The following is a 13,379-nucleotide window of genomic DNA, read 5'->3' as shown; positions in this document are numbered from 1 at the left end:
AAAAAATACTCTGCTGTTGTAGAGTTGTTGCGAATATCTTTATAGCAGTAACAAAAACTACACTGTATTTATTTTCCGTATCTGCTTTAAGAGTGCATTCACAATGCACCAGAAGTTGTCTTCTGGCAGGGTGATTGTCAAATGTATTGCTGTTTGCTAATGTGTATTGAATTGTGGTTTTTGAATATTTCCCTTTAGGTACAATTTGGCTTGTCATCGGTTAGAAATCCTTCTGCAGAGTATTGACCTGCCACCACTCAATAGTGCTAACAACGCCCAGTACTTTTTGAGAAAGCCAGACAAGGCAGTAGAAGAAGACAGCAGAGTATTTTCTGCTTACCAGGACTGCATTCAGCTGCAGCTTCAACTCAACTTGGCTCACCATGCTGTTCAGAGGCTCAAAGTAGCTTTAGGTGCAAGCAGGAAAACATTGAAGGAACAACTTGATCCAAAAGAGTTGATTCAGATGTCATCCACAGAACAGTTACGCACCATCATTAGATACTTACTGGATACTCTGCTCAGTTTGCTACATTCATCCAATGGTCAGTATTTTTTTGAGGTTTTGATTTTTTGTCACGTCAGTAGAAACAATTTCCGAGTATTTCTATTTCTTGACTTGCACTTTTCTACTATAAGGCCTTTAAAACTATGTTTAGATGTAGAATCATAGAAATGTAGAAATGTTTGAGTTTGCAGAGATCTTAAAGATCATAAAGTTCCAGCATCCTGCCATGGAGAGTATCACCTTTCCAGACCAGGCTAGGCCCAACCTAGACCAGACTGTTCCAAGCCACATCTGCTGTGATTCTAGTAGCTGATAATAAACAGGGTAAAGTTCTGCCAGTGGCACCAAGCTGGCCTTACCACCTCCTGAAAAGAACAGGAGAATGTGTCAAGGTCCTTCTTGCTTCTGTGTAGTCCTGGCTGCATAATTCTTTGTTCAGATAGTCATCTGATCCTTCTGTGGGATGATCCAGTTTGCTGAAGTAAACAGAAAACTACCCAGGCAGAATACTCATGTGGTTTTGACAGACAGAATCGCCTTATTCAAAGTATCTGTGAGCATCGAAGCCTGTATAATGCTGGGGATGGATTAGGCAGTTAAAAGCAGGCCAAGGAGGTAGAAATTGCTTCAAGAGTGGTAGTGGTAGTGGTAGTGAACTCATAGAACCAGTATTTCAAGTTAGTTCACAATTTTTTATATCCAGTAAAAATTTTTATTTCCTAAGCTTGCCATTGAAAGAAGTCTTGGAGAATTGAAATTGAAAAATCTGTGTAGGAGTTGGTGGTATTTAAAAAAAACAACAAAACAAAAACCAAAAAAAGGGAACACTGTTCTGTTGATCGGTTGTCATGTGATTTTCTGTGCCAGTTTATTTGAAAGCAGGATGGTGGTTTAGTTTTTGCTTTGTGTAGGTTCTGGGGGGGTATTTGCACTGGCATAGTATTGATTTGGTTTTGACCAAATGGCCTGGTCTTCGAGTTACCTACAAATCAGCATTTTCCCATATGTTCCCACCTCCTTTACTCCTGTGCCAATTAGTTTAACTGTAGTAGTTTTAAAAACTTTCTTGTACCAAGTTTTTCTAAACTTTTTTGTATATTTTCAAGTCATTGTCTCTTTAAACAGAGGTGCTCTCTTCTCTTAAAAGGGCACTCGGTTCCTGTGGTTCTGCAGAGTACTTTTCATGCTCAAGCTTGTGAAGAGTTATTTAAACACCTGTGTATCAGTGGAACCCCCAAGATACGATTGCATACTGGCCTTCTGCTTGTTCAGCTCTGTGGAGGTGAAAGGTGGTGGGGTCAGTTTCTTTCAAATGTACTGCAGGAATTATACAATTCAGAACAACTTCTCATATTTCCACAAGACAGGTAAGGTATAAATCTGTATTGGTACATTACCTGTGGATCAGTGAAGTAATTGTATTGTTCATAACTTAGCACTGGAATTGACCATACCCATGCTTTTGATTGATTTAAGAAAAAGACCCGAAAAAGTACTGCAGATGATAAATGTCCAGTTGGAGTTATTTAGTGCACCTATTTGGTTCTTACACCAGAAAAATTTGCTATTTTTTTCATACTTGGAGATCTTCACATAACTAGCTGGATTGATTCCCAAAATGGCCTTCTCCTTTATCAGGCTTAAATGTACCCTCATCATAGAGCTGCTCTTCTCCACTATTTGAAAGTGGGATTGAGACTGGAGGGTACTCTCCTAGCATTCACTGTAAAAGACTGTGCTGAGAAAAGAGCAAGAGTGTGTACAGTTGACCACTGAATGTTAGATGTATTGATTATTTCCAATTATTGATTGAGGTCTTTAACATTCTAAATGTTAGTGTTTTATTTTAATCAAATGTATTTTCTGCTTAGTGGCTTTTTGCCTTCTTTGAACAGCAGCACATATATTTTCATATATTTTTAAAATTCATTAATTCAAGGATATAAGAATCCATTGTTTTATTTTTTTTCCCTGCTATCGGTAATATGTTACAGGAAATAAAATGGATGAGATCTTGTTTCAGATGTGGAAGACTGCTGACCTCTTGAGGGTGAAATAGAAGATGTTCACCCTAAAATGCTGTATTAACTTTAAGAACGGTAGAATGTGAAATCCAGTCTACTTGTTGGGCCACGGTTCTGCTTTCTGTAGCAACCTGTGTGTCTCTCAGATGAAAGCCTAGGACAATATTGTTACATAAGGGGTGCTGCAGTATATTAATGATTCTGAAAAAGAAATAAAATCTGAAATACGTAAATTTTATTTTTAGGGTCTTCATGTTGCTTTCTTGCATTGGGCAAAGATCACTTAGCAACAGTGGTGTTTTAGAAAGTTTACTTAATCTCCTGGATAACCTGCTGTCACCACTGCAACCTCATTTACCTGTGCACAGAAGAACTGAAGGTAACCTTCTAATTTGGGAGATAATTTTCATATTAATTATAAGCTAGAAAATTGAGAGACTAACTCACAATTTTTGGTGTATTAAAAGAAGAAATTGCTTGTTTACTATATTTCTAAAGCACTGTTGTCTTCTAAAATGTGAAGAATCTTCTTGTTCTTTAGGTGCTAAAAGAGATTCCTTCCCCCACCCCATTAAAACCTGAGCAAGTTCTATTTGATTGTTTATAATTCAGCTAGGAAGCTTTGGCAGAGTGGTGGGAACATTCAGTGTATAGACAGGTCTAGTGATTGACTTTGGAATTCAATGTTTTGGAAAGAAATGCACCTCTTTGCTCATGAGATCCTTTTTAATTTTCAAGTTTTTGAGGTGAAACAGATATGAAGACAGATTTGTTATGTGTATCTGCACTGTTTCTGCAAACTACATGGAGTTTTTTCTTGTGGGGCATTTTGTAATTACCAGGAATTTACATTTTTTGGGTCCTAAAAATTCACTGAAATTATATTCTGTGAACTTGATTTTCTTTGAGTGTTCTCTTAAGTACCCCAAGGTTGATGCAAAGTCTTACTTGTGAAAACATCACACTCTAGACTACTTCATTTGTTATGTACAGGTAGCAAAGCATCATAGAAGATAAGTTGTTTAAAGTTCTTAGCCTTGTGAGGTCTGTGAAGTGCCAGCTGAGACTCAGTCCTTAGTTTTCCCTTGTGTTCTGATGTTAACTGACCTACAGCTGGTGTGAGCAGCTGTCCTATTGCTTCCCACTGATCTCCCATGTGCTTTCTCTATCGGGGCCATATCCTGCTATAGTCTCTAACTAGTTTGAGGCAAACCCAAGCTTACATCTGCTCTACCTCTGTTTGCACTCTCCCCACAGCTTCCAATTCCTTTCATAGCTCTTGCCTTACTAGTTGTCCTCATGGAGGACTTTAGGAAGCAGAAGTAACTGATACTTCAGAGCTTTATTTGCTGGTCTTCCAGCTTCCTCCTGGACAGCACAGGTGAGTACTAGGGCAATATTATGTGTGGTGGAAGCATCAGGTATGGCAGAAGAAATTCCTATTTGAGAACTATCACACATAAATCAAGGTCAAAGGGGTGAAAACTTGCTGGGGAAAAAGTGAAAAAGCAAAGGAAAATCAGAGCAAAAGGTGAGCGTTATGGGTGGAGAGAAGTTGTAAGCTTTGAGCCAGAAGAGGAAGAAAGGAATGAGCAAAAGACTCTTGGAGGGAGGGAGGGAAAGAAGCTGAGAAAATTTTTTTTTCTTTTTTTTTTTTTTTGTTTTTGTTTGAGAGACAGAAGGAAAAGAAATGATCTTGTTTTAACAGAAGTGTGTAAAGGTATGTACTTCACTCTGCAGCAGGATCCTTTCTTTTTATTCTGCCAAACAAAAAGGTGTGTAGCAATCACCAGTGCTCCTCATTTCTGTTCTTGCAATTTAGTCTGTGGTTCCAATCCAGGTCCTGTTATGGGTCCTGTTATGTTGGGGTCCTTCCTCTGCCTGCATGAAATGGGCTGCTTTCTGTCAGAATGTGCTCAGGAAACTGCAGTTAACAAGTCAGGCTGCATCCTACTGCTTGGATGCCAGCAGCTACGTGTGATATTGGGTGGATTGTTTGTGTGCCATAGTTTTCTTGTTTGATCTGTGTTTAATAATAATTTGAATTAATTACAGCTTTTTTGAGGTCAGTGCATGAAAGGCACTGTGTAGTTAAATGTGGCTCAGCACAGCGCACTGATATGAAAATGTGGGTGTAACCTCTAGTGCTGATGTCTTTGCTGTATTGACATTGTAGAATTATGCCATTTGCATAATGACTGTAATTAAGTGGTCAGTATTTGTAGGTTTCTGGTTTTGTTGTGCGGTCATGAGTTCACTTTGGAACTGTTTATTTAGATTTCCATGTGCACATACTTTTCTTGCATGATGCGAGAGATATCTTTTTTCCCTTTCTGTCTGTACAAAAATAGGGCATTTAAAGTGTGAGACTGAAATAGGCATTAGCCAGTCATTAGTGCCACCAGTGTGGTTCATCTAGTCTGAAGTCACTCTTGGCTTTCCTGGAACGTTTTCAGATAGGTACATCAAAATACACCAGTGGAGAAGTAATTATGTAGGTGTCTGTATGCACGGTTATAGCTATCTTGTTGGAGCCCTGCTTGATGGAGGAATTGCACACTGTTGAATTTGAGATGTGCTTTAATGCAAGCAGCTGTCATTATGCATTTGGTATTTAGGAAATTTAGACATGAAATTTTTGACTCTTTTTAAGAAAAATGCTGCTTAATTTTTAGCTTGAACAGTTGGGGTGAAGCTTTTGACTTCTGACTTTATCAGACTAAGAGAACTGTGACATTTTCGTTTGCAGCTAAGTTTGATACTGATTTCTTCCCTCATTTGTGAGTGCTCAGACTCTAACTCTCCTTTTAAAAAACAAGAAGAGGGGAGTGGAGTCTTTGTGGCCTAGCAAAATGTGTGATGTTTTTTATGTCTTCAGAAATTTATTGAGGCACCGAAATTTGTTTATTTTGAAGGAGTTTTAGATATTCCCATGATCAGTTGGGTTGTAATGCTGGTGTCCAGACTGCTGGATTATGTAGCTACTGTTGAAGATGAAGCAGCCACAGCCAAGAAACCGCTGAATGGAAAAGAGAGGGAACGATTTTTGGCAGGTACATCACTTTTATTATCAAAACTTGATTCATGAGTATTGCTCCGGGAGCTCTCCAAATACCTGAAATGCATTTTCTATTCACTTGAAAAAAAAGAGATTTTAAAAATGCATGTTGTAATCTTTTTATTTTCATTCTTCTCTGCTTATTTGTGTTCCCATCTCCTCATATATATGACCTCTTTCATTTTTTCAAGTGAAAAATGCAGGATTGATTTTAGTTTGGAAATTAGTTTGTACATTACCTTGTGACTGGGACTTCAATTGGGAGTGCACTGTGTTGCACCGTTTTGCATTGTGAGAAAGGGCTGGCAGTGTGACTTCATAATCTTTTAATATTTGTAGCCACTATTTTTGAATCTGGTTATTGTCTGATTTTAATTTATTTCATAATATTAGTAGTAGTAATAATAACAACAGTAATAAGTACCATACATTGTTATTATTATCATCATCATTATTATCATCATTATTATTATTATTATTAGCTATGGTCTTCTTTTAGGATCTTTTCTAAAAAAACATGATGAAGATGTTAATCTATTTTTACTTAGGACAGAGTTGCTTGCCTGCTTTTGTGTTCTAAGAAAAATGAAAAAAGATGGCACTGCATTTTAAGGTCACACAGAAATACTGCTGTAAGTGGGGATAGAGGAATAATGCTAAGAGTTAGATTTAGCTTGTTTCTTTAGTACTGAATGTATGGACATGCTAACCATTGCAACATAAAGGCTTTTCTCTATGGCTAAATGAGGTTTAATAAGATGGATTAATTTTTAATTTTTTTTTTCCGTTAGGAAACCAGTGGAGTTTTATAAATAATAGCCTTCACACTCAGAGTCTGAGCAGATCAACTAAAGGCAACAGTAGCCTTGATAGACTGTATTCCCGAAAGATCAGGAAACAGCTCGTGCATCATAAACAGGTGACTTCCTGCATGGTAGTGGCTATTTTCAGAGAAGTAGGTCTTATTTAAAGGATATCTTATTTCTTGAAACAACAGCTTTGGCATTGGGACTCATTCAGCCTTGCTTTTGCATTGGTCTGATTCTGTAGCTAAAGGCTGCCTAACTTCTTTGACATTCATCTAAAACCACGGGGCAAGGGATCTGCTGGAAAAACAAATGTTGGAGTGTACTGTTGTACTCTATTGGACAGTAAATATAATGTACTTTCTACATAAATCTGAGTACTCCCGAATGCAAGCACCTAAGCTGTGATTTAAAACTATTTTAAAAGCTCGAGTTACAGTTTGAACTGAAGATTGCTATCATGTGAACATACTGATCCTTTTAACATCTTATTGCTTAAATTTTCATTTATTCCTATTAACATTTTCTTTTAGCAACTTAACTTATTAAAAGCAAAACAGAAGGCTTTGGTGGAACAGATGGAAAAAGAGAAAATACAAAGCAACAAAGGATCATCATACAAACTTTTAGTAGAACAGGCAAAACTAAAGCAGGCTACTTCAAAGGTATGATGCTCTGAAACTGTAACTGACTTCTTGTCCTTTGTGTGAAAAGACCTGTTCCTGCAAAGTCATTTTTGTCCTGCTCTGACCTTATTATAAAAAGTTGTTTTACCATGGCTGCTATCAAGTATATTCTAATACTGAAAAAATCAGCCATCAGGATTTTTATTGCTCTGTAAAAGATAGTTTATCTTTCTACAGGGTTCTTTTAGGTAGTCATGGCCAAAATTACTAATAAACTTGTAGATTTGAGAATGCCAGTCATGTCATTAAACTTTGGATAACATATAGCAATAGAAGGATAAAGTAGTACTTTGTATGGCTAGCTTTTATGCATGATACTCTTCTAGATGCTGTCCTGGTTGAGTAATCAAAAAATAATCATGCCAATGTCTGTCTTCCCAAACTAATAAACATGACTTCTGAGAATTATTTTTGAAGTTTATCATAAGCTCCTTAGCTTCTTGAAGGGACCCACCACTTCAGTTGTGGCATCTTGCAGTAAGCCCCAGATACTGAGAGCTGATGATGTAGTTAAAGAATTGTTTTGGTAATGAGAAGAGGTGCTGAAATTCAGGGATTTCAGACAATGACAACATGGACTTTGCTGAGATGACAAAAAAAATTTCTAGCTACCAGACTTAGGTGTCCCTTGAAATATTTACTCCCTAGTTCAAGAAATACTCATGTCTGTTAGGATACCTGAAAATAGGCCTGTGGAAGGTTGGACCTTACAGGCAATCTAAAGGGAAATATTTAAACTTCCAATAATTATGGGAAAAAAAATGATCACTAGCATAAAAATAAAGCCCTAAGTTTTCACTAACTGCTTGTCATGAGCTGTTCTTTCCTGCGCTATCTTCTGCTTTATTCCAGAAGGTTGTACCAAGGGGGTTGCTCCACTGGTGATCCCTTGAGACATCTTTAAATGAGTTACTGGCTGAACTGTGCTGTCCAGCTATTTTAAGTTTCACTTTATAGTAGCCATATTGCATAAAAAAACCCAACGTGTTGAATTAAAGATCTTTCCTCTTGTAGTTTCTTAACTTGTAGTTAAGGTGTTATTGAACCCTTGATAGTTGCATTTTACACCTACTAATCACTTTTAGTTATGACAAGCTGTGAGTGACGTAAAACATATACTGCATTTAGGAGAAAGTTAAACCTTTGTCTCAGTAAATAGCTCTTTCTGTGGTCTAATTCAGTAGCTACTGCTTAAATGAGATTACAAGAGGCATTTGTATGACTAACGACTGCTAGTGTAGCTGATACAATGAGCTGAACTGCAAAATGAATGCTCTTGGTGGATGAGAGGATTAATAAAAGCACCTTCTTTTCTGCATCACATGTAGGCCATGATCAAAAATCAAACTAGTACAATTTATGGTGTGGCTAATGCATACTTTGTATCATGCCAGTATTAAGAAATTTAGAAATTACTGATGATTTATCAAATGTGAAGGACTGAAAAGTCACTGTTAAATTTCCATATTGGTTATTTTTGTATGCAGTTTGCTTTATGATAACTGGAGCTTTATGTACAGGTGTGAAAATAAGGAAGAGACATTGATAATATGTATTTTCAATATGTGTTATGGCATACATAAGGCTTAATTGGCACTTCTTCAGATCTGAATCTGATTAAGCGTTTGTCATCTAAGATAACACTCTGCCAAAACAAATTTCAGTCAATAAAGCCTTAATTCTGTTCCAGATTCTCATATATTTTTAGACTTCCTTTTATTTTTTTAAGAAGTTCTACATTCTCTGTTACTGCTGCCACACTGATTCATTGGGAAAGATGTAGAGGTCATTTGTAAACTGTAACTGTTGTTTCCAATTTAATTTCTGCAGCACTTCAAGGATTTAATACGCCTGCGTCGAACTGCAGAATGGCCTCGTTCCTCTTTAGATACAGAAGTATCAACAGCAAAGGAAACTCCAGAAGTTGAACCACTTCCCTTTACACTGGCACATGAACGTTGCATTTCTGTAGTGCAAAAACTGGCACTCTTTCTCTTGTCCATGGACTTTACTTGTCATGCAGATTTGCTTCTTTTTGTTTGTAAGGTAAACAGAATATGGAACAGCACTATCTAGCAACCACATTAAATTAGTTTTCTATTACTGCTTTTTTGATTGTTTGATGGTAAAAATTAGCTGCAGCACTAAAAGTTCTAATAATTTCTGGTGTGGTAGCTTTTCTGATCTGTCACTTTTTGTGTGACTTACAATAAGGTAGCTTCAAAATTGCATGGAAAAATTAACTTTAAAAGAATATATTCATGTAATTGCACCCATAAAATTCTGAAGTGTGAGCTGGTAAAAATACCTGATTTATTTGTAAACAATGTCTAATAATCATAAAATTATTATATGCTTTCATACGGTTAACTATCATTTGGCATATATTTATTTTTTAATAGGTTCTTGCTAGAATTGCAAATGCTACAAGACCAACAATCCATTTATGTGAGATTGTAAATGAGACTCAATTAGAACGATTATTGCTGCTTCTTGTTGGAACTGACTTTAACAGAGGAGACATCTCTTGGGGAGGAGCTTGGGCTCAGTACTCTCTGACTTGTATGCTACAGGATATTCTAGCAGGTTTGTTTTAAGTTCATATTCTCAGAAGTTATCTTGCACTTGAATCTTCCTTTAATATTTGGGGGGTGGATTTATTACTATGTTAGAACCTGCTGACACAGTCTAGATTATTAAAAAAAACCCTAAACAAATCACAGCATCTAAGTTCGTTCATAAAAATGTTATTTAAAATTGCAATTAGAGTGACTTGTGTATTGAAAAGTGTATTTTTATATCACCATGATTATTTGAAAATCATTCAAAACACTTCCCCTTGAAGAAACAGAGAACTTAGATGAAAAAAATCAGAGTAGGCATAGACACTGGGATGTTAATTTGTTATGGGAATAAAGCTTGAAATGGAGTTGTCTGCTTAATTTAATACCTAGGAGAGTTGTTGGCACCTATAGCAGCCGAAGCTATGGAAGAAAGTGCTTTGGGAGAAGATGCTGGAGCTTCAGCTGGAGATTCTGATGACTCTCTCCAGCAGTCCACGGTTCAGTTAGTGGAAACCATAGATGAGCCTTTGACACATGACATCACAGGTAAATTATTCCCTAATTTTGTATATGTGTATTTATTGAAAAGAGTAAAAAAATTTACTCATCTATCAAGGTATCGGCAAAAGACTTTTTGATGGCAGCATAAATAGCTTCTGATAATATAGGCAGATTGAGTAATTCTTCAAGTTACTTTTACATCTGACAAGTAAAGAAGGGGTTTTTTTGTATCATTTTTAAAAAGGCAACTTGATTAAACTTTTTCCACAAAGTTGTAATATTAAAAAGCTTAAAATTCTGTTAAGTATATTATACATCCTTGTTTTATAATTTTTACTTGCTAGTGTGTAGTGGTTTTGGTTTGGTTAATACTCTTAATGATTCAAGGTGCTCCACCCTTGTCATCATTGGAAAAAGATAAGGACATTGATCTTGAATTACTGCAAGACCTGATGGAAGTTGATATTGATCCTTTGGATATTGATTTGGAGAAAGATCCCCTTGCAGCCAAAGTCTTCAAGGTATGTCACACCTTAATTTTCCGGATAACCTTTACATGTGAGATAGAAAAACCCTTACTCCCTTACACTTCTTCAGTAGTGGTGTTTGATGTCTTAGACCTGCTGCGAGTTTTTTATGACAATTAATGTGTAATGACAGGAAAAAATGTAAATATTTACATCTCAGTTGACCACAAAATATTTTGCTTTTGCATGAAGGTACTTGTGTAAACAAGAGGTTCTGAGTTTACTCACACTTTAGCACGTCTTAAAGACAACAGAAGCATAATAGAAAAATTAGATCCAGTCTTGTCCTTTTTATTAAGGATAATGCACCATTTCTGTGACTGATCTTAAGATGAATTTATACTGTTAGTATTGTATTTAAAAGAGGAAGCTAGCAGTAGCTTGTGCTCAGACTGGCTTCAGACTATGAAGAGAAGAAACTCACTTCAAAATTTACTTCACTGGGGAACAAGAAAATTACTAAGTACTTTTATACTTAAAAGGAAGCTAAACATATATGTGTTATACAGTTACAATATTGTCAATGAATATGAAAACTGAAAATATTTAGACTTCAAAGAAATACACTGTTCATAATGAAATATTGAGTCTTTTCTCTGTTTAGACATTTGGAGTTTTTTCATGCCCCTCACTATTGACTTAAACCTCTTGTTTGAATTAACCTAAAATATCTGTCTCATTGCTTGTTCAGAAAACACTGGGGTTTTTTTTCTGTATTCCCTCATATGTCATTCCACCAATTACCTATCATGTAAAGACTTTTTTTCTTTAAATCTCAGTCTACCACCAAAAATTACACTTACTGCTGAAATTCTGTGTTAGTGATGTTTCCTGCCTTTTTTATTCTCTTATGTCATGTAGCAGTACTCTTTAGTCATCTTCATCCAAGGTACCTTTATCATCTTACTACCTGCTTTGATGTCTACCAAAAAAACAGGCATAAACCACTTTTTCATTCTTAATCTTTTTTAATATTTGCTTCTATATTTTTAAAATGACAGTGGTACTGGATCTCACCATTAAAAAGACCAGCATATGCAAATTGCCTTTATAGAGTATTACATTGCTTTTACTCCTTGTGATCCATATGCTTTCTTAGTGTCTAAATTATGACACAAGTAGAGATTGCTCAGCTGTTTATTTTTCAGGACCCAGTACAAATAGTCCCTGAGCCTCACTGAGGCTTCAAGGTACTTAATTAGAACAGTTAATAGTATAATATTCTGTCTTGATAAATATCTGTGTAATAATCTGCTTCCAAATTTACAGTATGGTACAAATGTGTGAAGAAAAACTGATGATAACATTTTCAGATTGGCTTCTTGAATCTTTGAAGCAGCTAACTGCACTGCTGGATTTTGACAATCACTAAGGCTTGAGTAGCTTACACTGCAATAAGAATTGAAGCAATTTTCTAAAACTCTTTGGAACCAATCTACTGCTTTTCATTTTCTTAACTTCAAAGTTTGTTTTTAGTCATTAAAAACTTTTGGCAATCTAAAGACTTGCTGTTTATTGTTTTTCCTTGTTTTTTTGTTTGTTTTTTAAGCCTATAAGCAGCACCTGGTATGATTACTGGGGTGCTGAATATGGCACCTACAATTACAATCCTTACATTGGTGGTGTTGGAATTCCAGTTGCAAAACCACCTGTAACTACAGAGAAAAATGGATCACAAACTGTCAGCATATCAGTCTCACAAGGTAAGCAGTGAATTAAAGTTCTGTTCAGGGGCTCTATATTTGACACTTTAGGACAAGAAATTATTTTAGCAATGTCTATGTATTTTAGGGAGAAATAATTACATTTTATGTATGCTGCATTGCCTGTAGTAACTGAGAGAATATAATGTGAAACCTGCATTTTAAAAAACCCCAACAGGGCAGAAGATCTTATTTTCTAACTTTCTGGAATGCACTTTAAGGCAGTTTTAAATCTTTCCTGTTTTCTCAGGAAATTTTGGAAGCCCTTTTCTAGTTGGCTCTACCCAAAGGAGTGAAGTGGCATGCTTGTTTCATTTGTAGGAGTACTACTGAATTGGGTGATAGATTTTTTATTCTGCCACACTGGGAAAAACAACTTTTTTGTTCTCGTTTGAGAGCTATTGCCTTAGGGAAAAAAATTACTTGAATATATGCAGATTGTCATGTGTGATAGTAAAGTGAGTGTGGAAAGAAATATGGGTGTGTTTCACAGAAATACTGTGTTTTAATAATTATATATTTCAAGTCTGTAAGAATGTTATAGAAAGAGGAACAAATTAAAGGTGAGATTAGCTCAGTTGTTCAGAGCATGGTGCTGATAACACCAGGGGTCCAATTCCTGTAGGGGCTGTTCTCTTAGGAGTTGTACATGATGATCCTTGTGGGTCCCCTCCAGTTCTGAATGTTCTGTGATTCTGTAGTTATGTATGTCCTTGATATAACTCAGTTTGACCTTTCTGGTTGCCTTCTGTAGCTTTAGATGCACGTCTTGAAGTTGGACTTGAGCAGCAGGCTGAGCTGATGCTGAAAATGATGTCCACACTGGAGGCTGATTCCATTCTACAAGCATTAACAAACACATCTCCTACATGTAACTACGTGTTGTCAAATCATTCTTTTCACATAATGACCAGGATGCTTTGAAATTTGTGCTAATGTTTTCTGCAGTCACTTAGTAGCTTAGAAAAAGTCACATTTTGCTTGAATTTTCTTATGAGGCTG

The 13,379-nt window shown here is 36.2% G+C and overlaps 1 protein-coding gene across 1 annotated transcript in view; it reads left to right on the top strand.

Moving 5' to 3' along the window:
* BIRC6 (baculoviral IAP repeat containing 6) overlaps positions 1-13,379 on the top strand; it is a 174,380-nt gene that overhangs the window by 60,111 nt on the left and 100,890 nt on the right. Inside the window, exons 29-40 of the mRNA XM_062490247.1 lie at positions 199-545; positions 1,656-1,875; positions 2,778-2,911; positions 5,448-5,585; positions 6,382-6,509; positions 6,930-7,061; positions 8,913-9,128; positions 9,485-9,668; positions 10,037-10,192; positions 10,535-10,668; positions 12,224-12,377; positions 13,132-13,248. Of these exons, the coding sequence (XP_062346231.1) occupies positions 199-545; positions 1,656-1,875; positions 2,778-2,911; positions 5,448-5,585; positions 6,382-6,509; positions 6,930-7,061; positions 8,913-9,128; positions 9,485-9,668; positions 10,037-10,192; positions 10,535-10,668; positions 12,224-12,377; positions 13,132-13,248 (2,060 nt within the window). The remainder of the gene's footprint in view (positions 1-198; positions 546-1,655; positions 1,876-2,777; positions 2,912-5,447; positions 5,586-6,381; positions 6,510-6,929; positions 7,062-8,912; positions 9,129-9,484; positions 9,669-10,036; positions 10,193-10,534; positions 10,669-12,223; positions 12,378-13,131; positions 13,249-13,379) is intronic.

This window comes from Cinclus cinclus, chromosome 3 (assembly GCF_963662255.1).
Source record: "Cinclus cinclus chromosome 3, bCinCin1.1, whole genome shotgun sequence".
NCBI classification, from domain to species: Eukaryota; Metazoa; Chordata; class Aves; order Passeriformes; family Cinclidae; genus Cinclus; species Cinclus cinclus.
The sequence above is the reverse complement of the archived record's forward strand: the minus strand, read 5'-3'. Positions and strand labels throughout refer to the sequence as shown.